This window comes from Adiantum capillus-veneris, chromosome 2 (genome assembly GCF_014529385.1).
Source record: "Adiantum capillus-veneris isolate H3 chromosome 2, ASM1452938v2, whole genome shotgun sequence".
NCBI classification, from domain to species: Eukaryota; Viridiplantae; Streptophyta; class Polypodiopsida; order Polypodiales; family Pteridaceae; genus Adiantum; species Adiantum capillus-veneris.
The window spans coordinates 150,264,376-150,290,536 of NC_140932.1; the positions used below are offsets into that span (position 1 = coordinate 150,264,376).

General features: G+C 44.3%; 1 protein-coding gene, 2 long non-coding RNA genes and 1 pseudogene across 3 annotated transcripts in view; 3 read left to right on the forward strand and 1 right to left on the reverse strand.

Annotated features, from left to right (window-relative positions):
• LOC147463847 (uncharacterized) overlaps positions 1 to 26,161 on the reverse strand; it is a 96,246-nt gene that overhangs the window by 31,500 nt on the left and 38,585 nt on the right. The window lies entirely within an intron of this gene.
• LOC147463848 (uncharacterized) overlaps positions 1 to 26,161 on the forward strand; it is an 88,758-nt gene that overhangs the window by 25,345 nt on the left and 37,252 nt on the right. The window lies entirely within an intron of this gene.
• Positions 12,020 to 12,695, forward strand: LOC147463849 (uncharacterized). Its single transcript, XM_086483168.1, has 2 exons — positions 12,020 to 12,636; positions 12,686 to 12,695. Exons 1-2 carry the CDS (start codon positions 12,020 to 12,022, stop codon positions 12,693 to 12,695), a joined length of 627 nt encoding a protein of 208 aa, XP_086339294.1.
• On the forward strand, positions 12,704 to 13,303 carry LOC147463850 (uncharacterized; annotated as a pseudogene).

Sequence of the window (26,161 nt, forward strand, 5' to 3'; positions counted from 1 at the left end):
GTGTCAAGTTTGATGAACCTGTTAGAGCTATGTTCTTGTTGATCACATTGCCGGAAAGTTGGGACACTTTTCGCACAGCTTTGAGTAATTCTGCACCTCCAGATGGTTTGAACATAGCAAGTGTAGAAGAAAGTCTCCTAACTGAAGAAACCAATAGAAAGACAATGGACAATAGCAAAGGAACAACCTTAGTTGTCAGGGGAAGGACCAAAGAAAAGTACAAAGGTGGAAAGACGAATCAGTCTCGTAGCAAGTCCCGCAGTGCTAAAGACAAGAGTGACATACAATGCTACCATTGTGGCAAGAAGGGTCACATGAAAAGAGACTGCAGAGAATGGAAAGCAGAAAAAGGCAAAGAGAAAGCTGAAGACCATGGTGAGAAGAACAAGTCCTCAATGAAGATTCAAGAAATAAATGTGACAAACACTCTTTCAGAGGATGACTGTCTAGTGTCAGGAGACATCTACTTCTTGAAGAATACAATGGACCCAGCTCTTCTTACAGCATCTGATGGAAATGCACTGAGTGACTGGATTATAGACTCAAGGGCATCACTTCATGTGTCTCCAAACAAGGAGTGGTTTACCTCTTATGTGACCACTAAAGATCATGTTCGGCTAGGCAATGGGCAGACATGTGAGATCTTAGGTGTTGGAGATGTTCAATTGAAGTTTCAGAATGGCTCTTCTTTCACGCTGATGAATGTGAGATATGTTCCCGCAATTACAAAGAGCTTGATCAGCACAGGTTTACTTGATGATGCTGGCTACGTCACCACTTTTGGACAGAACATGTGGAAGATATCCAAGGGTTCTATGACAGTAGCACATGGAGTAAATTCTGGAGGACTTTACATGATTTATGTATCAAATGTCTCTAAAAATGTAATCAATGTAATCGAGCAGCCGAATGTTTCTTTGTGGCATAGCCGGTTAGGACATATGTCCAAGAAGGGATTGGAAATCTTGTCTCGTTCTAGTTATTTGCCTGGCTTTTCATTTAATGATTTTGAATTCTGTGAACATTGTCTGTATGGTAAGCAAACACAGCAGCCACATAAGCATAGAAGCAGTAGAAGAGATACACAGTTGGCACTTGTTCATAGTGATTTGTGTGGACCTATGCCTAACCTATCTCTAGGGGGAGCTTCTTACTTTATGACATTTATAGATGATTACTCGAGGAAAGTATGGGTTTACTTTCTTAAGCACAAGGATGAAGCGTTTAGTGTTTTCAAAACGTTTGTGACACTTGTGGAGAATCAGAGTGGCAAGAAGCTTAAATGCTTACGCACTGACAATGGTGGAGAGTATGTTTCAAAGGCCTTTCAGGACTTTTGTGAGTCAAAAGGTATAAAACGTGAACTTACTGCTCCTTACAATCCTCCTCAAAATGGTGTTGCTGAGAGGATGAATAGGACCATACAAGAGAAGGTCAGAACTATGTTGTCTAATGCAAAGCTGCCAAATGGGTTTTGGGCTAAAGCTGTGTCAACAACTGTTCATCTTGTAAATAGATCTCCTAGCAAGGTTTTGCAGAAGGATTCAGTGCCAAAGATGGTATGGTCAGGCAAGGTGCCCTCATACAAGCATCTCAGAGTCTTTGGCTGTGAGGCATATACTCACGTTGCAAAGGAATTTAGGAACAAACTTGAGCCAAAGAGTAGAAAGTGCATCTTTCTAGGCTATGGTAATTCTGGTTAGATTGGGTACAGACTTTGGGATCCCGAATCCAGAAAGGTTATCCGCAGCAATGATGTTCACTTTAATGAAGCGAAATATCATTCTAAACCAGAGAAAGTTGAGGAGATTAGAAGAGTTGTCTTCCAAGAGGATGGACCTGCACGTGCAAGACAAAATGTCGGGGCTCAAGAGGAGCAAGGACAAGATAGAGTGGAACCACAGGTTGTGGCTGAGCCTGAGCCACCTATTGTGCGTAGATCTGGACGTGTCACGCGACCTCCTGATAGGTTTGTTCCATCTATGAACTATGTCATGTTGATTGATTGCAATGAGCCTTCATGTTACAAGGAAGCAGTGCAAATGAAGGACTCCGGGAATTGGCAATTGGCCATGCAGTCAAAGATGACAGCTCTGCATAAAAACAAGACATGAGAGCTAGTTAAATTACCACAGGGCAAAAAGGCTCTACCTTGTAAATGGGTTTACAGGTATAAGATCACCGCTCATGATAGTCAGCCAAAGTACAAAGCAAGGCTTGTTGCCAAGGGCTTTAAGCAAGAGCAAGGCATTGACTTTGATGAAGTCTTCTCTCCGGTGGTCAAGATGACTACATTGAGATGCTTTCTTGCATTGGTTGCCATATTAGATTTGGTGTTGCACCAAATGGATGTCAAGACAGCGTTCTTGCATGGTGATTTAGATGTGGAAATTTACATGCAGCAGCCAGAAGGGTTTGTTGAGAAAGGCAATGAAGATTGGGTATGCCAGGCAATTGGTACGACTCCCTTCAACATGGTTTATGGGTTGGATGCCATACTGCCAATGGAGTTCCTAATGCCAACCCTACGTGTCCGCAAAAGAACTAGAATGGATAGGACATGAGTTGTCAGAACGAATAGAAGAGCTAGAAAAGCTTGATGAGACTAGACTGAAAGCAGTCGCAGGAATGTACGGTTTGAAGCGAAGACAGAAGCAATTTCACGATGATCATATCATCACAAGGCGGTTCAAGCTAGGTGATCTGGTGTTAGTATACACTCTGAAGGAGTTTGCCAAGAAGTTCACCAAGCGCGGACGAGGTGCTTACGTGATTGGTCAATTGTCTTCAGGAGGTGCAGTCAGGCTTTCAACTCTAGATGGAGAGCAGATGCCGAATTGGATCAGTGGCTGTCGCATAAAGAAGTATCATATGCCGCTAACCAACGAGCAACTAGCTAAGTTGCACAAAGCAAAGTGGAGACAGGAGAAGAAGCGTCTTACGATTGAGTTAGCTCAAGAGGAGGCAAAAATTCGGGCTCAAAAACGCAAACAAGCAATTCCACTCAAGGAAGGTGTAGGAAAGCGTTACAAGATAGAGTTCATAGATGATTCGCTAGTAGATGCACCTCTACCTTTCATTGAAGTCACAGTAAATAATCAATTGCAAACACATGCATTCATAGATACAGGAGCAGATGGTAATACCATTTCATATAAATTGTATGGGTGTTTGAATGACATGTCTGTATGTCCTACGGTGTTACAATTTCAGGATTATTCAGGACATAGGTCCACTGCATTAGGTGCTTGCGATTTGATGATAAATGTTGGTGAACTAACCTGTGGGGACGAGTTCTTTGTCACCCAACCTAAGTTGTAGGACGTGCCTATCATTTTGGGAAGGACATGGCAAGCGAAATACGACTGTTACTTCAATTGGGGGGAAAGGTCAGTACACTGCAAGGTAGATGGACAACACAAGTGGGTGGATCTGGTGACTCCAACTCAATTCTATGGTCCACAAGTGCTGCCATTACCAGAAGCACAGAAAAAAGAGGCATCGGATTCATCACAAGACTCCACAAAGGAAAAAGAAACCACATCAGCAATAGGGACTAACAAGAAAAGCACAACTCACACTGATAAACAAGAAAAAGAACTACCAGAAAGAGTCGCAGCAAAAGGGAAGTGGATATGGGTAAAGAAATCCAGCAAAAGTGCCAAATCCATGACTCACACGACTCCCAATCAAGCAAAGACTTAGATAGAAAAGCAGACAATCAAGAAGCCAAGCATAGCCGCGGGAAAAGAGCAATGGAGTTGGAAAAGAAAAGATGACAAATCAAAATCCACGACTCACACGGCTATGCAGAAACAAGCAAAGACAAATGCCAAGAATACCAAACCCAAAGAGCAAGCAAAGTCTAGAAACACACGAACTCATAGTGGTATACAGGTTTGGATCAAAAAGGATGAAGTGCAAAGCTTGACAAAGCAGGAAACAACAAAAAAGCTGACACGAAGAACACACGAAGAATACCCAAAGGGGAAACACCAGATGAAGTGGGTTCCCAAGAGTCTAATTCATCCGGCTTATAATGGTATGAGTTGGGTTCCCAAAATGCTAATGTCGCTAAAGCCATCAAAGAAACACACAACAGTTCTCAAGGAGTAAAGCGAGACACGCAGATACTAAAGAAACCCAAGATGCATAGCAAGATATGGTGAAGAAAGCGAGTTCTGTTCTCATACGAAACACAGCAAGGGTAGACGTGGCGATTCCAAGCAAAAAGCCGATTTGGTATCAAGCTATGGAATTGCAGCGTAACCTATTCGGATGGAGCTCACTGTTACTGCCAACAAAGTCATGGTTATAGATGGCACCAACAAGGATATGTGAAGTTGCCATCACAACCTTGGCAAGAGAGAGTTCGGAAGAAGCAAGGATATCAACGTATCCCTATGACACCATGAACTTCAAGGTCATTCTGGTGACAAAGCACCAAAGACATCGCCTGCATTGTACATAATCAATTAGAATAGGATGGGATAGAGCTTCGCCATCGACAGCCCATGGAAACATCGTCTATGACCTATTCTTGCATAGCATATGGTTTAACATGCATGATCTGTGTACGGATACATAGGGTCACTCAAGACCTTGCATAGACACAAGCTTCATACCCGACACACTCCTACAAGAACCACGTCGTCGCACGTAGTGCTTCGATTAAGTGGGGGGGAGTCACGAGTGCTGGACAGGTCAACCGTGAGAAGAATTGTTTTTCAATTTTTAAAATATAATGTCTCGAGCACACACTAGGCTTCGTGTGATGTCGCGCGGTGTGTGTATATGGTTGTTTTCTTGGAATTTTTTTCCTTTTTGAGCGAAAACGAGCCCAAAATGGACTTTCCAGGCACTAATTAAGAGAATTCAGAGCTCAAATAGAGTCCAAAAGGTGTTATCATGGAAAAAGTTAAGCGACTGTGCTAAAGTGTGTTGATGAGATTTATTCGTGTTTTTTCTGGTCAATTTTGGCATTTTTCTTTAATTTTACTAATTTTTCTTCAATTTCTTTTGAAAAATCCATAAAATTTGATGGAAGCTCCAAAGCAGAAACGGACTTCAAACGCTGAATGTACAAGTGAAGAGGTTTCTAAGGAGTGGTCAAATGATAGAATCGGAAAAGAACGCCCGAATGGCCACTTAACGGCAAGAGCTTGCAGATGTCAAAGACTAGAGAAGAGCGTCGTCAAGCAAAGCATGTGATGTATACAGTCGATTTTGCATGTCACGGAATATGCTACACAATGGTATGCTCAGAATCAAGTGTCAAGGTAAGTCACGGAAACCTGTGGGTATATAGGCCATTTGGGGACCTCATTTGGTCATTGCACTAGTGAGAGAGCTAGAGAGAGAGCTTTTCTGTGCGCGCAGTCATTGGCCTAGTAGAGCTCGAGCACACCACCCTTTGCACTCACCATACATTACAGAATGCACTCACTCACCCACGCAACTCAGATCCACACACAGACGGCTAGCACGACACTATGGCGTCCGGATCCCACTGGCCCGATACACGCGGTGCAGGTCATGTTCCGCAGCAGGGAACAATGGAAGCGGGATCCAATCAAGCGCCGGCAACACAAGTCGAAGTTATAGTGCCACAGTTTGAAGTGATCGCACAACATGCTGTGATCAAATGTTTCATCAGTTGCGAGAGCTTGGAAGCTGCGAAGACATTCGTGTTGAAGACAAAGTATCAGACGCCAGCAGGCGACAACCTGACAATCATGTCAGTGCCGCAGTCTTTTCGGAATTTACAGAGAATGTCCGAAGTGCGGAAAGTGATGCAAATGATTGGATTAGAGAATTGGAATTTGCAAGATGTGGTGGCGGTTGAGGCACGAAGGTGCTACGAGCTTATGACATCCCTCAAGGAAGACGGCACCGCATCAGTCACCTCAAACAAAGGGAAGCTTCTCCAAATCCAAATCACATCCAACGTGATTAAAGAAGCCCTAGAAATCAAGACTGGAAGATTCAACATAGCTAAGCTGCCGGACAACTCAGAGCATGAAGAGTTCCAAATTTCTGCAGACTGATGGGCAGAAAACTTTCTATGATATACTTAACGATCAGATAATCTTGCCCATGCAGATTTTACATCAGATGTTCAACATCATCAAACCACAGAAATATACACATCCAGAAGTGGGACTCACCTATTGGCTAACCACATCAATGAACCATCCGCAACCACTGAGATCCAATCTGCCGGAGAAGATCTTAATGGATATCAAGAGAGCGGCAAAGACGCAAACAGTGCAGAAGAAGGGTTATTTGGGAGCTGGGCAAATGCTTACACGAGTAGTCTACCAAGCTCTTGGCATGAAGGAAGACTTGAAGCTGCAGGCCTCAGATAACGCAACCCTAATTCACGTGGCGAGGCATTTGTGCAAGAATCTCCTGTCAGGCCAAGCAGAGGAAGAAGAGTCTAAGGATGAAGAAACCACTGCCACAGCCACAGCTTTAGTCCACAAAGTTCAAACCAACAGAAAGGGAAGAAGAAGAAGCTACAGTACAACCTGAGCGCCGCACAAAGAGGAGACACGATCCGAGACAAGAGCAACAAAGGGTAATAGAGGAGATTAGTCGTCAAACCGAACCTCAACCCAAGAGGCAAAGGCAAGTTGCTCCCCACAGACAAGAGCATGAAGAGTGAAGGAGTACGAGCGGAACTGTGACGCGCGAGAGAGTGCTACTATACAAGCTAATATACAAGAGATGTAGAGAAGTGATGTACTACCCTACACCTAACTGCTTGCGAAAATGCGCAAAGCTCTCTGAGGGAAGTCCTTTTGTAAGTAGATCAGCAGGATTTTCTGTGGTGTGAACTTTGACAAGCTGAAGTTGCTTATCCTCGAGCATTTCCCTGATGAAATGATACTTCACATCCACATGCTTTGTCTTTCAGTGATAAACTGGATTGCGAGCCAATTGTATAGCACTTTGACTATCACAATATAACACATGCATCTCTTCTTTGATTCCCAAATCTGTTACTAGTCGATTAAGCCAAATTGATTCTTTGCATGCCTCTGATGCTGCAACATATTCAACCTCTGTAGTAGACTGAGTAACACAATCTTGTAATCGAGAACGCCATGATATTGCTCCACCAGCCAATGTAAAGACATACCCTGACGTAGACCTTCGGTTGTCTAAGTCACCTGCATAATCTGAGTCTGTAAAACCCTTTACAGTTAGCTCCTGACTCCCTTAGCATATACGCATACTCTTTGTAGCTTTCAGGTATCTCAATATTCCTTTCACTGCCTCCCAATGTTTCTTGCCTGGGTTTGACATGTATCGACTTACTACTCCCACTGCAAATGCAATGTCTGGGCGAGTAGCAATCATTGCATACATCAAACTACCCATTGCAGACGCATATGGAATCTTATCCATTTCAGCCTGTTCTTCCTCAGACAGAGGACAATCTTGTTTGCTAAGTTTCACATATGGTGGCAATGGAACACTCAGTGCCTTTCCCTTCCCCATATTGAAACGTTGCAAAACCTTGTCAATATACTCTGTTTGAGATAACCAAATCAACTTCTTTGATCTGTCTCTCTCAATGCGCATACCAAGTATATGACTTGCCTCACCCATGTCTTTCATGTCAAACGATTTTGCCATCTTTGACTTCAAACGATTTTGCCATCTTTGACTTCAAAGCTGAAATTTCTTCCAAGTGCTTGCCAGCAATCAACATGTCATCCACATACAAAATAAGGATCAGCCAACTGCCATCCTTAGCCTTCTTTGTATATAGACAGTGATCGAACTACTACGTTTGTAGCCTTGAGAAAGCATAAACTTGTGGAATTTATGGTACCATGCCCTCGGTGATTGTTTTAAGCCATAAAGACTCTTTAACAACTGGCATACCCAATCTTCCTTGCCTTTCTCAACAAACCCTTCTGGCTGCTGCATGTAAATTTCCACATCTAAATCACCATGCAAGAACGCTGTCTTGACATCCATTTGGTGCAACACCAAATCTAATATGGCAACCAATGCAAGAAAGCATCTCAATGTAGTCATCTTGACCACCGGAGAGAAGACTTCATCAAAGTCAATGCCTTGCTCTTGCTTAAAGCCCTTGGCAACAAGCCTTGCTTTGTACTTTGGCTGACTATCATGAGCGGTGATCTTATACCTGTAAACCCATTTACAAGGTAGAGCCTTTTTGCCCTGTGGTAATTTAACTAGCTCTCATGTCTTGTTTTTATGCAGAGCTGTCATCTTTGACTGCATGGCCAATTGCCAATTCCCGGAGTCCTTCATTTGCACTGCTTCCTTGTAACATGAAGGCTCATTGCAATCAATCAACATGACATAGTTCATAGATGGAACAAACCTATCAGGAGGTCGCGTGACACGTCCAGATCTACGCACAATAGGTGGCTCAGGCTCAGCCACAACCTGTGGTTCCACTCTATCTTGTCCTTGCTCCTCTTGAGCCCCGACATTTTGTCTTGCACGTGCAGGTCCATCCTCTTGGAAGACAACTCTTCTAATCTCCTCAACTTTCTCTGGTTTAGAATGATATTTCGCTTCATTAAAGTGAACATCATTGCTGCGGATAACCTTTCTGGATTCGGGATCCCAAAGTCTGTACCCCATCTAACCAGAATTACCATAGCCTAGAAAGATGCACTTTCTACTCTTTGGCTCAAGTTTGTTCCTAAATTCCTTTGCAACGTGAGTATATGCCTCACAGCCAAAGACTCTGAGATGCTTGTATGAGGGCACCTTGCCTGACCATACCATCTTTGGCACTGAATCCTTCTGCAAAACCTTGCTAGGAGATCTATTTACAAGATGAACAGTTGTTGACACAGCTTTAGCCCAAAACCCATTTGGCAGCTTTGCATTAGACAACATAGTTCTGACCTTCTCTTGTATGGTCCTATTCATCCTCTCAGCAACACCATTTTGAGGAGGATTGTAAGGAGCAGTAAGTTCACGTTTTATACCTTTTGACTCACAAAAGTCCTGAAAGGCCTTTGAAACATACTCTCCACCATTGTCAGTGCGTAAGCATTTAAGCTTCTTGCCACTCTGATTCTCCACAAGTGTCACAAACGTTTTGAAAACACTAAACGCTTCATCCTTGTGCTTAAGAAAGTAAACCCATACTTTCCTCGAGTAATCATCTATAAATGTCATAAAGTAAGAAGCTCCCCCTAGAGATAGGTTAGGCATAGGTCCACACAAATCACTATGAACAAGTGCCAACTGTGTATCTCTTCTACTGCTTCTATGCTTATGTGGCTGCTGTGTTTGCTTACCATACAGACAATGTTCACAGAATTCAAAATCATTAAATGAAAAGCCAGGCAAATAACTAGAACGAGACAAGATTTCCAATCCCTTCTTGGACATATGTCCTAACCGGCTATGCCACAAAGAAACATTCGGCTGCTCGATTACATTGATTACATTTTTAGAGACATTTGATACATAAATCATGTAAAGTCCTCCAGAATTTACTCCATGTGCTACTGTCATAGAACCCTTGGATATCTTCCACATGTTCTGTCCAAAAGTGGTGACGTAGCCAGCATCATCAAGTAAACCTGTGCTGATCAAGCTCTTTGTAATTGCGGGAACATATCTCACATTCATCAGCGTGAAAGAAGAGCCATTCTGAAACTTCAATTGAACATCTCCAACACCTAAGATCTCACATGTCTGCCCATTGCCTAGCCGAACATGATCTTTAGTGGTCACATAAGAGGTAAACCACTCCTTGTTTGGAGACACATGAAGTGATGCCCTTGAGTCTATAATCCAGTCACTCAGTGCATTTCCATCAGATGCTGTAAGAAGAGCTGGGTCCATTGTATTCTTCAAGAAGTAGATGTCTCCTGACACTAGACAGTCATCCTCTGAAAGAGTGTTTGTCACATTTATTTCTTGAATCTTCATTGAGGACTTGTTCTTCTCACCATGGTCTTCAGCTTTCTCTTTGCCTTTTTCTGCTTTCCATTCTCTGCAGTCTCTTTTCATGTGACCCTTCTTGCCACAATGGTAGCATTGTATGTCACTCTTGTCTTTAGCACTGCGGGACTTGCTACGAGACTGATTCGTCTTTCCACCTTTGTACTTTTCTTTGGTCCTTCCCCTGACAACTAAGGTTGTTCCTTTGCTATTGTCCATTGTCTTTCTATTGGTTTCTTCAGTTAGGAGACTTTCTTCTACACTTGCTATGTTCAAACCATCTGGAGGTGCAGAATTACTCAAAGCTGTGCGAAAAGTGTCCCAACTTTCCGGCAATGTGATCAACAGGAACATAGCTCTAACAGGTTCATCAAACTTGACACCTTGAGCTGACAACTGACTATAGATTGTGTTGAACTCATTCAGATGATTGGACATAGGTGTCGCTTCTTTCATCTTCAAGTCAACAAGCTTCTTAAGCCAGTATATCTGTGAAGCTGCACTCTGCTTCTCATAAAGATCACTCAGCTTTAACCATGCTTGATAAGCCGACATCTCGTCTGCTACATTGAAGTAAACGCTTTCTGCCAAAGTCAACATAATGGTAGAAAGTGTCAATTCATCCATTTCGCTCCATTCATCTTCATCCATATCTTCTGGTTTTATCCCCTTGAGCTTTATAGGTTTTATCTGCTTCTTTTGTACCAACACGTGCCAAATCTGCTTCTTCCACAATGGGAAATTGGTTCCATCCAGCTTCTTGATATTGTAAAGAGCAGTGTCCTGTGATCCAGCCATAGCTACGCTTCACAGTAGTTTACTTTTCTGGGAAAAATTCGGCAGAGTTTCCCCTGTAAACTGACCTCTGAACCAATATCAACCTGTCAAATGAACAAAGAAAGCTTCAGATTCTTCATAAATTTCGACAGAGTCTCCTTTGTAAAATGGCTCTGGTGTACTAAAAACAGACCAAAAAACAGCTCAAACAAGACTGTCTCTCTGACACTGTAAGCTGCGGGTAAACCTGTCTTGCACGTGTACTGTCTCTTACTGTCCTGTCACTGTCCTGTAAGCATAGACTGCGACAATGCCTCAACGGCAGTAAAGCAAAGATCCAATCCCAACTGTCTAACTCACAGTCAACACATCCTAGCTGCCTATCTAAGGGTGCTCTAGGGATCGCTCCAAGACCTGTATCACCGAAAGGATCTCAACATTCGAGAATCGCCCAGCTCAATAAAACCTCACTCGACCCTCAACAAAGGCTGCAGTAAATCTGACAGTACATAGACTTGCCACAAAGTCATACATCCACAAATTTCCCACTGTATGCTGTTACCACTGCGGCGGTTGTTTGCTGCGTGACTCACAGCCAGCAAACCCTCAACATACATACATCATCTCTGACATTACATCCCATGTGGAAGTACCTGCAATGTCAGGATGAAATCTGGAATATCAAGCAGCAAACACAAGCTACCTGATGAACTAGTGGATGTCGCCTACAGTCTGTGTGTAGATGCGCCCGTGTCGTATGTGACACGCCTCCAAGAACTGTGAGCCGTCCTTCGATGTGTAGACAGCCACAAATCAACACTCTGGGAGTGTCGATATGCTCCGCACCTGCAGTCCTAGGCCGAAAACCCCAAATTTGCAGAGTCGGATCTGCACCCGCTGAGACCACATGGCCTGCGCAGACCTTTGTCGAAGCCAAACGGTGGCCGAGATGACCTCAGAATGAAATTCTGGGGCCGTGTCGTTGCCTGTCGAATTTCACTCCAATCTGAGCTTGTGACTCTAGCCTCCTACAGTGCTGCCCCGAGCCTCGATCTGAGCTTTGATACCAGTTGAAGGAGTACGAGCGGAAGTGCGACGCGAGAGAGAGTGCGAGAAGAAGAGCACTACGATATGGTGAACTCGCTCTACTGTAATGTGTAGAGCATAGTGAGTTCTTATTAGGTTTTTACAAAAGAATATGTGTACATACCTGGCGGCCTGTCCACTTACCTGGTCGACCACATTGGGTTTATACCCCAACAAAGAGCAACTACAGCATTTGACTCGCATGAGTAGATTGGGACAAAGATTAGCTGAAGAACAAGTGAGAAGAAGACATGATGAAGAGGGAGCTCCACAAGAAGAGACAACTGTTGCTGTAGAAGAAGAAACTGTGCAGTACTCTGAGACGGTACAGCATATGGAAGTGGAACTAGAAGAAGAACTGCGAGCCTCTTATGAAGTGCGCCAAGTACCACGAGCATCCACAGAGGAGCCAGAAAGTCCGCTAGAGGACATTTCTACAAAGGAGGACTGGACATCCATGATAAATCTGGAAGCAGGCAACACTCCACCTCCTTCACCAAGACAAGCTTTGGTTCCTTCACAACTATCTTCTCCATTAATAGCTCATCCTGCAGAAGTTAGCGAGCCAAGCCCGACTCCTGTCGAGCAAAGTTCTCCAAGACCAGAAATCGCAGAAGAGGCGCAAGAAGATGGAAGGAGAGAAGTAGACTTGCCAATGCTCGCCAGAGATGAACAAATAGAAGATTGGAGAAACCGCATGATCCGAGAAATCAATGAGATGGCAGCATTGTCGCAGAGTCAAAGCCAATTAAAAAGAGAGGAGGAAAGAAGACAAAGTGTCCAAGACGAACTTGCCAAATCCAGAGCAGACGCAAAGAAGTCAGAGGAAGAAAACCAAGCACTGAAGCAACAAATCCATATCCTCCAGACTCAAGTAAAGGAAGCGATGGAAGCAAAGAAAGTGGCCGAGGACAGAAACACAGAAATTGAAAACCAAATGGCCTTTATAAGAAAGGTGCATCAGGTGGCTATGGAAAAGCAAAGGTGGATGCAGGCTCAGCTTGATGAGCTTCTCATGCAGCCGTTATTGGCTCCTCAACCATCCGCGCATCCAACTCAGAGTATCGAAGGTCAAGAGATGCTCAGGGAGCTGGAAGCACTCAAGAAAGAAGTGGCGGAACTCAAGGAACAGAGAGAACTAATGACAGCCACCGACAGCTCAAGCATCAAGAACTAATTTCAAGAGATGCCAGAAATGGAACAGACTGAAGCAATGGACACAAAGGAACCTACACAAATCAAAGAGCCGATGGCCGAAGATCCCAGTGGGGAAATGGCTGCGGAAACCGAAGACAACGAACTGCTCTGCACTATGCAGCAGGAGGTAGAAGAAGAGCAAGAGCCTACTATCAAGGCATACAAGAAGTGGGAGTATGAGGTAGTGTCAGTGGCCGTGAAGCAGTATAAAAACGCACAACAGATCATTGACAGTATGATACAACCGTCCCTACCTTATCCTCTCCTTCGGCTCATCAATGCCATGTAGATAAAAGAATTGTTGCCTTCTTGCACTATGGAAGAGACAGAAGGCTATGAACCTCTCACATCATCTGAAATGTCAGGCATTGCTCCTCTCAGGAATCAGCCAAATTGGCGGCTAACATGGTTCGCCCAGCACATGGGGTCTACCATAGAATACAACAGGGCACCCAGGGCTCAAAGGATTAATCCAACTTATTGCCCAGTCGTCGCCAAACGAAGGGTGTGGACAGTGTTTCAACAGACAAAGGTTAGACATCCGAACTGGCTAAATTACCCAGAACTGCCACAACCCTGAGGATTCACTACGAATGCATACTTTGTCAGAGCCTGGAGGAGAACACAGGACAAATTCAGGGGCGTTCCAGATCTTGCATGTGTCATGCTTACAAAGGCAGCTGATCTTTTTATCAAGATCTTCCAGACCTTCAAAGAAGACCTACCTGACGACACAACATGGGAACTTTTCTTAGAAGGCGACGAGGGATTGGCGTATGATTTGACAAAGTAGCCAACTCATCACCAAATGATGGGACTATTTGCCAGATGCCAGTTCCTACCCTGCTCTTACATGATGACATTCGAAGAGCTATTTCACACAGGATTCTTCGAGGTGGACACACACTTGTTCAAGCCAGTCATCCAGAACTTCTCTTTGAGGTATGTAGCATTCAAAGATGCACAGAATGCAAATCAGTGCATGAGCGGATCAGAGAAGCAGAAAACAAAGAGAGACAAGAAGAAATACGAAGAGCTATAGCAGCCCGACGACATTCCCAAAGCACCTAAAGAAAAAGCATGTCCGAGGACGGACAATGGATTAAGTGGGGGGGAGTGTTGTCGTCACATCACGACAAGGCGGAAAAGCATTTTTTATTTTTTGCAGTTAGCTTGTTTAGCAGACAGACTTGTATGTAATTTGGGGTCAGCAAGGACCAAATGTAATGATTTGGGGTATATACCTCCAGCTTGTAACATATGTACACAGTAAGACATGTGAGACCCATAGAGGGGTTGAATTTTGGTAAGGAGGGACGAGTTTTTTTGGGGGGACTATGAAGTGAATAGAGCAGAAGAGGTAAAAGCCTCTTGACAACATATCTTTATGGGTCCATATCTCTCTTTGTGCTAAGTATTTTGCTATGAAGTTTTGTGTGTGCAATGTTGATGCTTTGATCTACACTTTGATGTAAGTTGTTGCATGTTAAAAACAGTATAGGCAACATCACGACACTTTTTGTCTGTGTTGCTATTTTGCTCATATCTTGAGGTAGGAGTGTCCAAATTAGATGATTTTTGGTGCATGAGGTCGGGCTCACAAAGGGCTTTACACTCATGTCATCAATCGTCATTTTTCATGACGTGCGAACATCATTACGTTTTTTGTCCACAGCTTGTAAATTGCAGATCTAGGACATTCTAGCTTCCAAAAGTGCATTCTAGTGATACCATTGGCATTAGGGACCTTGTGGGGTGTTGAGGAGTGATTTTGGAACATTTTCATTTTTTACAGCATTACGCCCTACATCATTACGCGTATTGGTGTCAGGTACCCAGGTGCTACAGGTGATGCCAAAGTGTTGGGATATAGTCTAGACTTGCTTTTAGCATGTTTCCTTGCATTGTTGATGCCCAGAGAACCTAGTTTAGTGTCGGGACTCTTGTAGACGGAATAGCGTCGTGTTGACTAGAGATTCGTAGCAAGTGCTAGTTTAAAGGACTCCATGGCTTGACAACCCATCGGGGCCTCCGACTGCCTATCCGTGGTCCATACTCCCTGTATCGACAATTAGTAAAGCTAGTTGTGAGACAGATCCGCTATACTGCATAGAGTAGTGGTGACAATCCCCGAGGCGCAGTGTTGATCCATGAGACGATATTGCGCCCGACAACAACAAAAGTCACATAGCATTCGAATGTGGCTAGAGCGTTGGTGAGGCCAAAAGGCATCACCCTGTAATCAAAACATTCCCATGGTGTTATGAAAGTTGTTTTTTTTTTGTCTTCTTCTGCAATGCTAATCTAAAAGTAGACTAAGTAGCCATCACATACTGTGTAGCGTTCATGACCTGCTACCTCATTGAGAATTTCATCTTGGAATGGGAGGGGAAAATGATCCCTCTTTGTGGCTGGGTTGAGAGGTTTGTAGTCTACACAAACCCTCTACTTACCGTTCTTCTTTGGCGTGACTACCACTAGAGAGAGCCACTCTGAGTCTTCGACGAGGTAAATGAAACATGCGTGTAGCAAATTCCTTACCTCTTTGAGCAATGCTTCTTGCTGAATTACCCCAAGCCTTCTGAGATTTTGCACTATAGGCTTACTTCCTTCCTTGAGTCTTATGTTGTGTACCACTGTGATGCCTGTGATCTTGTCATAACCATTAGTGAACAATGTGGTGAAGTTACCTAGCATAGAGACATATTCTTTCCTCTCTTCACCATTTAACTCACTGGAGAGCATCTGATGTAACTTACTCGTATCCACCAAGGGTTGTGTACCTGATGGTCCCTCTTGGTTCTCCGGTGGTGTTTCAGATTGTGTCAATCTTTTTGGGTCTTTGAGGATGACCCCCATTACTTCGATGCTACTGTCGCTCTCTTCAGTTGTTGTTGTCTCTTCTCCTGAGGTGGTCAAAGATTCATTGGTGAACTCATCTTCCGATGCCTCCAAGATCATGTTGCATTGCTTCTCAGTCTTCATGTCATAGAATATGGACTTCCCTTTAGCATCCTTCATTTGAATCATTTTGATACTCCTGTCTTTCTTAGCCTCCATAGCCATGAGCCAGGGTCTTCCAAGAATGATAGGATAGCCCTCCTCTTTGTGTGGCATGACAAAAATGTCTACCTCCACTTCTGTGTTGAACGCCTTCACTTCGACTGCATTCACAATGCCTACGCACTTCACTCTGACGTTATTTTCCATGTTAGCTCGGTAGGGTGCCAACCTACTTACTTCTAGGCCTAGATGGTGCATCATTTTCTCTCTCATGATGCATATCTGTGTGCCACCATCTATGTAGAAGTTTGAGATACGTTTCCCCTTGATGTGGGCATCTATGGTTGGTAGGAGGTCGTCAAAATTCCTCCCAGAGAACCCTAGCTATCCTTGGTCTTGATTTTCTTGTACTTACCATCTTCGTCCATTGTCTCCTCATCCTTGGTGCAAGATGGAGTAATTAGGACCAAGTTATCTTTGGACCCTGCATCAATACATCTTGAACTAGGTCGTATGGTTTAGCATACTTACCCAGTGAAAATTCCAGAATGTCGATCTTTCGGTGAGGCTTAGATGCCTGCTTGGTAGAATCACCTTTTCCTTTCATCTTCTCCTCCCTTTGAGAGGCTTCTTTGTGCCTGACACACTTCACTCCCATGGCATCCATTTCTTCTACCTTTCCTTTTTCTTTGTTCTTCTATCAGACCGGTTCTTCTATCTTTGCCTTCCCTTTAGCTTCCAGGCTAATGACACTCACTGCTTGGTTTCTAGCAGGAGCTGGAGGTAGCGGTGCAATGAGAGGTTGTGGTGGTGGTGGTGGTTGTACAGGTGGTCGAAGGATTTGAACCAGCTGAATCAACCCTGGTTGCCTGGGTGGTGGTGGTTTTGTCCTTAGTGGGGAGATCTGATTCTGTCTTCCTCCTTTTGAAGTTCCACCTTCTCGAATGTGGGCAGTAGTACATGCCATGGCTGTCTTCCCGCAATTGTAGTAGTGGTATTCTTGGTTTAGCCTTTGTTGTCCTCTCCCTTGATTTGGATTTCTGACAGGTGTATGCCTTTGCTCCACCAGATGCACAGATAAAACTTTCAAGCTGAGTAGTGATGCGACTCAACAGGTCTTGCTTCTCTTCTGATGCCTCTTGTGGTTGGGTTCTATGAGCGGCTGTTGGTGCAGTCACTGGGGTTAGTCGGACTGAGCTCAATTCCACTGACTCGTTGACTCTTGCTTGCATGCGCAGCTTCTTGTTTTTAAAGCGAGCTACTTCCACTGCCAACTCATATGTTGCAGGGAATCTATGGTGCAGCGGCGACCATAGACCAACAATGAAATGATCCTTCTTCAGGAAATTAGGTGCTCCTTCACCTTCCTCTAGCGAGGCAACCCTTCACTCCCACAAATCCACAAACTTGAATTTGTAAGTGGCATACTCTAGCAGACTTCCCTGCTTTAACTCTGTCAGCAGCTACCATAACTTTTCTGAGGTTGTGCCTCCACCAAACCTCTTCACAAAGGCAACACGTAGTACATCCATGCATTCTTGGTAGCTTGGGCAAAGCATTGTACCAAGACTTGGCCTCTACTTTCATCAGTAGAGGAAAAATTCGTAGCCGTGAGGCATCATCATCCTTGTTGGAAACCACACGAGTGATGTTAAAGTCATCCAAAAAATCGGTGGTGATGTCTTCTCCATTTTTTCCACTAAATGTGGGGAAAGAGACACTTGCCATGGTAGTAACTCAATGAGCAAGAAATTATAGACTTTTTATTATTATTATTATATATCACAAATGACTCAGCGATGCATAGTGGCTTTCTTACAAAGTTGGGTGGATGGATTTTAAAACAGGATAGAAGATGGATCACAAAGCTAGAACATAATAAAATGCTTACATCAAAAGAGTAGTAGTAATCGAGAAGGGGTAAGATGATGGGACGTGGGGATCTCAGGATTTCATCAAGCATTTCTGCTCCAAATAGGAAAACAATCTCTTACTGGTAGAATATCTTCCTATCAATATATACGTTTACATGCATGTGTTGCAGGAAACGGAAAGGAAAGACTTATGGCCTATTGTTATTATCCATGTTGAGTGTAGTGAACTGATTACTTAGAGTTGCATACCTTAAGTGCTGACAAGGTGACACCTTCACCACATGTCTCTACCTCCTGTTGAAATCCACACAATCCTCCACATTAGGTTCAAAACAGACTGAGCGAGAAGAGTCTACCTCAATCGACTTTCCATTATGCATGCGACGGCGGCGCTTGGGTGGTAGTACTTCACATGAACTCTCTAGGCCTAGAAAGAGCGTAGGCCCACTTGTGTCCACCAAATGCTTTAGGCTTTGTGGCTTGGACTTTGTCATTGATGTAGTTGACGACTCTTCTCAGGCCATTAGAGAGAAAACACTTGGTGCTACACAAAATCTGACTTTCATGAGAGTGTTGTTGTTTCCAAAAACAAAACTCACCGTTCTTTCTTCACCTCCTCTATCGGCACTCATTGGCAGAATACTTTGGTTGACAACACTGATGACATTTTGTAGCCATCCCACTTGATGCTCTTAATTTGCGGTTAGCACAAGCAATACGAGATGGGGAGCTGACCTCTTGGAGATTGACGACGCTACAGCCTAGAAGTAGTAATTCAATGAAGGCGGTCAGTGTTTCTTAAATCTCCTCCTCTTCCGTTCTCCAGTTGGAGAATTCTTGTAGCCATTCATTCATGGTCGACAATGTGTGTTGTTTTCAACATTTTAAACTCGAGGTTTACGAGAATCCCTCCTCAGTGGGGGCAACAAATGACAAGCGCAAAACGCAACATGGGCCCTGACGGCCTCAAATGCCACGAGCTGATGCATGCCAAGCTGGCCACGGTGAAACGAACAGGGAGCACCACCTAGCTTTGAGCGGCTAGGACGCCGACAACAGTGATTTTAAATAGCACAAACACTACACACCGAGAGAGAGAGAGAGAGAGAGAGAGAGAGAGAGAGAGAGAGAGAGAGAGAGAGAGAGAGAGAGAGAGACGTAGGTGATGAAAACCCCTCAGGGTGTGAGGGAAACTTGGTTCAATGCAATATTTACAGAAACCTTCGCTTCGGCTAGATAGCTTCGGAGGGAGAGAGAGAGAGAGAGAGAGAGAGAGAGAGAGAGAGAGAGAGAGAGAGAGAGAGAGAGAGCCTATAGTGCATTCTCTAGAGGTGACTCATAAGCACGGAGATTTCTACTCTCGTGAGTGTGTGGCGACCCTTGGAGTCAAGGTGTGGACATGGCTTCTTCCTCATAGTGCTAACTCCCAAAATGTTGCACTAAAATCCCCTCTCTCTCGATGCAAGTGTTGACAGTCCCCTCACCAAAATGCTACCAGATACTGATCCCCCTTGATAGTGACCTTTTATAGGTGCAGGTTGCATTAGGTTAGGACAATCTGATTAGGTTAGGGCCCTAATCAAGAGAGACAAACCAAGGAATTGGGTCCCAGATGGTTGACCCTTGCTTTGTCTTAGGAGAATTTTAAAAATGATATTTTCTAGGTGGGCCTTTGTGACCATCACCTAGAGAGAGGCGGCAATTTACAACGAATTTTTATACAAGATTTTTGGCTTGAAACTGGTAAATAATAATACCCTATAGATGTTGCTGTGGAGATGCATCGTGGACGAGATACCTGTGTGAATGGCGGGCCTCGTTGGTATGTCAGTGTAGCACGTTTGCCAGTTTCGGGGCCGGTCGAGGCATGCCTCCAGCATCACTTCTTGATTTGATGTTACCACGGCGTGATGTGGCCGTTCTTTTTCTTTGTCGATGTCCAAATTTGTTGTTTATTATTTTTTGTGGGTGCGTGTGGTGTGCGTGTGCTATGTTTATATGTGTGTGCGCATATACGTTTAAATGTGTGTTTGCGCATATGCGTTTGAACGTGTGTGCGCGTATGCGTGTGTGTGTGTGTGTGTGCGCATATGCGTTTGAATGTGTGTGCGCGTATACGTGTGTGTGTGTGTGTGCGCGCGTATGCGTGCTCGTGTATGTATATGCATGTGTTGTGTGTATGTAATTGTGTTTTCTTAAGTGATGTGAGTGTGGGTGTGTGTGTATGTGTGTACGGCTTGGGGTTGTGTGTGTCGTTTGTAGGTGGGTGGGTGTGTACGACAAGAGAGTGTGTGTGTGTGTGTATAACTGGCCCGTACAACGTAGAGGGCGGTACTATTTCAATTACCTGTTAACTTTACACAGAGCACTGAGAAGGGAAGAGAACACAGTTGCGTCAGCGACTAGAATGTCATTGCGCACACGAGACCGACACCCTGTAGGCCCCAAAGACTGGCGCCCCTTTCGGTATTTCTTTATTCAAATTAAGGTAGACGATCCGACCACTTAGCACAAGCTTTCACAAAGCTGTCCAAACCTGGCGAGGGCTGAAAACGCAGGTTTTCGACCGGATTTCGACAGCATAACGGCGCAAAAACCCCTGTAGGTCAAAAACACCTGTCTAGGACGGATTCCCTCAATATCTGGAAGCTTTCTGGTGAGCTGTCACAGAAATTCAGCGGGCTGTAATTCTCTGTTTTTCACTGCCAGGAGCCCAAAAGCTTGTACACGCAACCCAAGGCTCTCACGAGGCTACCCCGATGTTCCCTTGCAGTCAAGGTGCGAAACCCCAAACCTGCAGAAAAACACAGCAGGCTGTAATTCCCTGTTTCGGATCGTTTTTAGCGGAGCGAACACGCCTACGCGTGTCCCAAGGGCTCCCACACGCAATGGGACAGTTCCCCTGTGAATTGGACGAGTTTTCACGCGAGAAAACTCTCCAAACTCGCAATCTTTTGTGATGGAACTGTGCGTACCTGTGGGGGATTAGCAATTAGCTAATCTGGTTCCTGTTCAGAAGGCTCTTGCCTTGGCAAACGCGCATAAACCCCCAAAACTGTACATAGGTCAAATGAGAAGCCCACTAGTGGGGCATAACATACTGTACGTAGGGGAGAAAGAGAGCAGTATGTAGCGTGCGGGGCATCACTCCCGTCACCATACTGTGCATAGAGGGCAAGGTAAGCATTCCATAGCTTCTGTACCTGCTACAATCCACCTGAGGCTGAAAATGGCGCCCCCTTTGTTGATATGCAGCTCGTTTTTGCCTCCCAGAGTGGCAGAATCGCTCACAGGCTGACACGTCGCCCAGTTTCCGAGTTTGGGCTTTCCCTGCTAAAAATATCTCAACTGGTGCGTCAGTTGACTTGGCAGCAGAGCAATAAAATGTTCCCCTTGTCATTCCAGAGCTAATGACGCGAACACATTTTCCAGTCAAAAATAGCAGTTTCCTAAATTTTAGGAGATGCTTCCATGGCGCCCCTATCGGTCTCCTGACTATCATTGAAGACTACCATTTGACCACCATCTACAATGTGGGTTAATTTACTGGCCCCTTTCAACTTATAAAGTTGCAGTGACTTGACGAGTGGCCCAGATTCTAGTTTGGCGCACACGAGCTTCCATACTCATCAGAATTCAGTGCTAACAGGCTCGGGTAGTCCCTGTCTGACCGACCTAGATCCCCGATGTGAGAAACCCAATTGGCTGCAGCCGTTTCACACTGGCCATGCAATGTCCACTTGCACCTTTTCAAGGGTTCCGGGACAAACAAGTAAAAATAAAATAAATATATCTAATACTTATTTACGGAAGGCAACAGGAAAAATACACCTCCTGGTGACACACCCCACCCTTGAAATACTGCAAGCGACCTCGCTTGCATGCCAATAATACATGCAGATATCTCCTGATATCACATATATTCTATGATGGGAAATCCAAGATATACATGCTTCCGGAAATGTAGCATTGGACGATTAAACAATCCCACCAACCTGGCTACGACAGATATATCAAGCATAGAAGTCTTCTAGTGTACTCTTGAGCACAAACTTCTCTAGCTAAATTCTGTATGGAAAGAGTAGATACAATTGCTTAACTACTCTCTTGAGCATTATGAACCATGCTCTTGCCTTGCTCCAAAAAGGCTGCATCAAGTCACTGTGGGTTCCATTTGAAAGGCTTCAAGATACAATTGCAATAGCTGAGGTGAATCAAGCAATTCAGACTCTTCCGTCCATTTGGCATCTAATGATGGATAGTTCTTGAACTTCACCAAATAGCTTCTTGCAACCTTTCCTCTAACCTTTCTTCCTTTATGTGCCAATATCTGTTCAGGAACAAGGATTTCATCCAATTCTTCCACTTCGGGTTGTTCCTCATCAAGCATATTCTCTGGCACATCACCAACAAGGGGCCTTAGAAGGCTGACATGAAAAGCATTATGTATTTTCCAGCCTTCTGGTAGCTTTAACCTGTAAGCTACATCGCTGATCTTTTCTGAAATCTGAAAAGGACCATAATATCGCATACTGAGCTTAGGAAACAAGCGTTCCTTGCCTTTCCTTTTCCTTAACCTGGCCTTTTCAAAGCGCAAAAGTACCCAATCACCAAGTGAAAATACGAGTTCACGACGGTGACGATCAGCAGCTTTCTTTTGCTCAGCTTGAGTCTTCTCAAGAGCAATCTTTATCTTCCTGTATGTTTCATCCATATCTTGCACATACTTGTCTGCCTCAAATATCTTGTCCTTAGTCTACAAAATGGGTGGGACTTTCTTTCCTCCTTCCACTATCTCAAATGGTGCCTTACCTGTTGATGTATGCACAATGTTATTGTCAGCATATTCAACCAATGGGAGATGGTGTTCCCAAGTTGCCTTGTGCTCTGAGACATAACATTTGAGTAGTTCCAGGAAAGTAGAATTTGCCTCTTCTGATTGTCCATCAGTTTGCGGATGAAACGAAGAAGAGAACTTGAGCGTAGTGCCCATGTTCTCAAACAATGCCTTCCAGAAAAGACTCGTCATACGTGGATCGCTGTCACTGACAATTGACTGAGGCATCCCATGATATTTAAAGATATTTCTCATGAATATCTTGACCATGTGTTCTGGCTTTATCTTCTTCCTAACAGGAATGAAATGGGCCTGCTTACTGAATCTACAAATGATAGTCCAAATCCCATCATTTCCTGTTTGCGTCCTTGGAAGATCAAAGATAAAGTCCATTGCTATACTTTCCCATGGCCTATCAGGGATCGGCAATGGCTGCAACAATCCCAGTTGCTTTTGTCTGTCAAATTTGACTTTTTGGCATACTAAGCATGATCTTACAAATGTGTCAACATCTTGACGCAAAGCTGGCCAATAGAAGAATGCCTCAACCCCTTTCACTGTCGCATCAATTCCACGATGCCCAGCATAAGGTGGAGCATGACTTTCCATCAAAATCTTTGGCCGTAACTGTTTAGTAACACATAACTTTCCATGCATCATGAGAAAGTCATTCTTAAGCATATAGTGCTCATGATGTTGCCGATCAACAAGCTGGTCATAGATCCTTCCAAAATTTGAATCTTCAGCATATTGTGTCTTCATTTCGTCTAGTTCACAATGGTACGGAATTGACAGTGCTGAAATTTGGGGCTTTCGTGACAACGCATCAGCCACCACGTTATTTTTCCCTTGCACATGCACAATCTGAAAATGGAACATTGACAAGATGTTTGCCCATCGCATGTGCTTCTCAGACAACTTCGTTTGTGTAAGAAAATATCGCAAGGTTTGATGATCCGTTTGGACAACAAAATCAGCCCCTAGCAAATAGTGTTTCCAACTAGTGAGAGCATGAATTATTGCCAACAATTCTTTCTCATAGACTTGCAAGTTCCTTTCAGTCTTCAAAAGAATTCTGCTCTCATATGCGACTACTCGGCCATTCTGCATTAAAACTGCACCAAGACTATGGCCACACGCATCACATTGAACCACAAAAGGTTTAGAAAGATCTGGCAAAATAATTACTGGATCTGAAGTCAGCTTCTCTTTCAAGTGTTTGAACGCTAGAATTTCCTTGGCTATCCACTTGAAAGTAACTCCTTTTCCTTGCAGTGCATGGAGTGGAGAAGCAATCTCAGCAAAATTTCGGATGAGCCTCCTGTAATAGGAACATAAGCCTAGAAAGCTTCGAATGTCATGTACGGACTTCAAGTTTGGCCATGACCTAATTGCTTCCACTTTAGCGGGATCCATGCGTACCCCATCCTTTGAAACAATGTGCCCAAGGAAGTGAATCTCTTGCAAAAAGAATTCACTTTTCTTCGCATTGATGAGTAGCCTATTCTTGCGTAGCTCATTGAAAACTGCGGTCAAGTGATCCCTATGCTCCTCTTCAGACTTCGAGTAGACAATCATGTCATCAAAGAAGGTACCCACGAAGTTTCTATGTGGTCTAAAAATTCTGTCCATCATTCTATTAAACGTGGAAGGAGCATTTGTGAGACCAAATGGCATGACAAGAAACTCATAGAGACCAAATGTTGTCCTGAACGGAGTCTTATGGACATCTTCTGGTCTAATGCGTATCTGATGATACCCGCTCTTTAGGTCTATTCTTGTAGACAATGACACTCCCTCAAGCCGATCAAGAATGTCATCTATCCTCGGTATGGGGAACCTGTTCTTGATAGTATTCTTATTCAAGGCACGATAGTCAATGCACATGCGCCATGAACCATCTTTCTTTTGCACTAAGAGTACAGGCGAACAGAAAGGGGATGAACTGGGCTGAATCAGCCCCTTCTCTAAAAGCTCGTTGACCTGACCCATAATCTCTTTCTGCTGGGCTGCACTAACCCTGTATGGTGGTCTATTCGGTGGACTAGAACCTGGCACAAGATCTATAGTATGATCCTCAGGTCTCTCAGAAGGTAACTCCCCTGGCAAAGAGTCCCAAAAACAATCACTGAAACCACTCAAAAAAGTTGACCTGTCTTTATCTAAGGTAGACAAATTAGATACAACTTGAGGTACTTGTTGGGGTATAGGCGTCTGTGCCTTGCCCGGCCGCCCAGAGTCTGGGCGCCCACTAACTTGTATACCTTATACATAGCATAAGTGTATAGGGGGCTGCTCACGCTTTTGAGTCTCCCCACCCACATTGTGTGTGTGTCTCCTTCTGTCTCTCTCACTCTCCATCTGTGGTGCTCCCCGATCCCCTTCAATTGGTATTAGAGCTATGGTGACCACGGAGAGCACGACGGCTTTGAGAGCTTCGAGGCGATAGCTCGCTCGCTCTCGACGGTGGAGTTCGATCGCGGAGTTTCACGGAGAGCGATTTTAGCTTGAGGAGCATTGTCTTTGGAGCTTAGGAGCTTGGTGTGGTCAAGCTTGGTCGAGGAGGTGGTTGCGGCTTCCTTGGTGAGAGGAGCTTTTGAGCTCAGTGGAGCTCGTTAGAGAAGTGCTCGGCGGAGGAGAGCTTGACATTCGAGTGCTTGGATGCTGTTGTGGCAAAGCTCTTGCGTTGGAGCTTGCATTGAGAGGACATTGCATCACGCAGAGTGGAGCAGGAGCAGGTTCAAGACTGTGTGCAGCTCGTTTTTGCCATTTTCGGGCTCTAAAACGCAGTTTTTTGCGTAGCTCCGTCATACACAGTCAGATCTACATGATCCAGGAGTCTAGGTCAGGGTTTTGGCACGCTCCAGACGCGATGGTGATGTCTATTTGCTGAAATTATGCTTTGAATTACAGCAAGTACAGCAACAGGTTTATTTGTGCACTTTCGGGTCCCAAAAACACTGTTTTTGGTATATCTCACACACACGGAGTATTTTCTGCAGCAGCCAGCAAATTCATAGGTGTACACAGGTTTTTGGATATGCATTTGTCCAGAGAGCCACTCATGCGAGAGTGAGCTATGTTGCCATGGTCTTGGCGGTCTATGTATGCCATATATGGATTTGTGTATTTGTTTGTGGCTGAGATTATTTGAGATTTGGCTCAATTTATAGAAGAAACTCTGTTGGATTTTATCGAGGTTCTTGCCATAGCTTCTACGTATCCGTAGGTTGCTCTTTGACAGTTTAGTGGTTGAGTTTACTCCCACTTTGACAGGTGATTTTCAGTCATTATTTGGTTGGAGTTTGGAGTCACTTGTGTATGCCCTTGTGTGCCGTATTTCGCATTGCGCATAGCGACAGATCTTGTAAGGTTTTGCGAAATGTTGCTATAGTTATCCGGCAGACATTTGGTCATCGATTGAAAGGTGTTT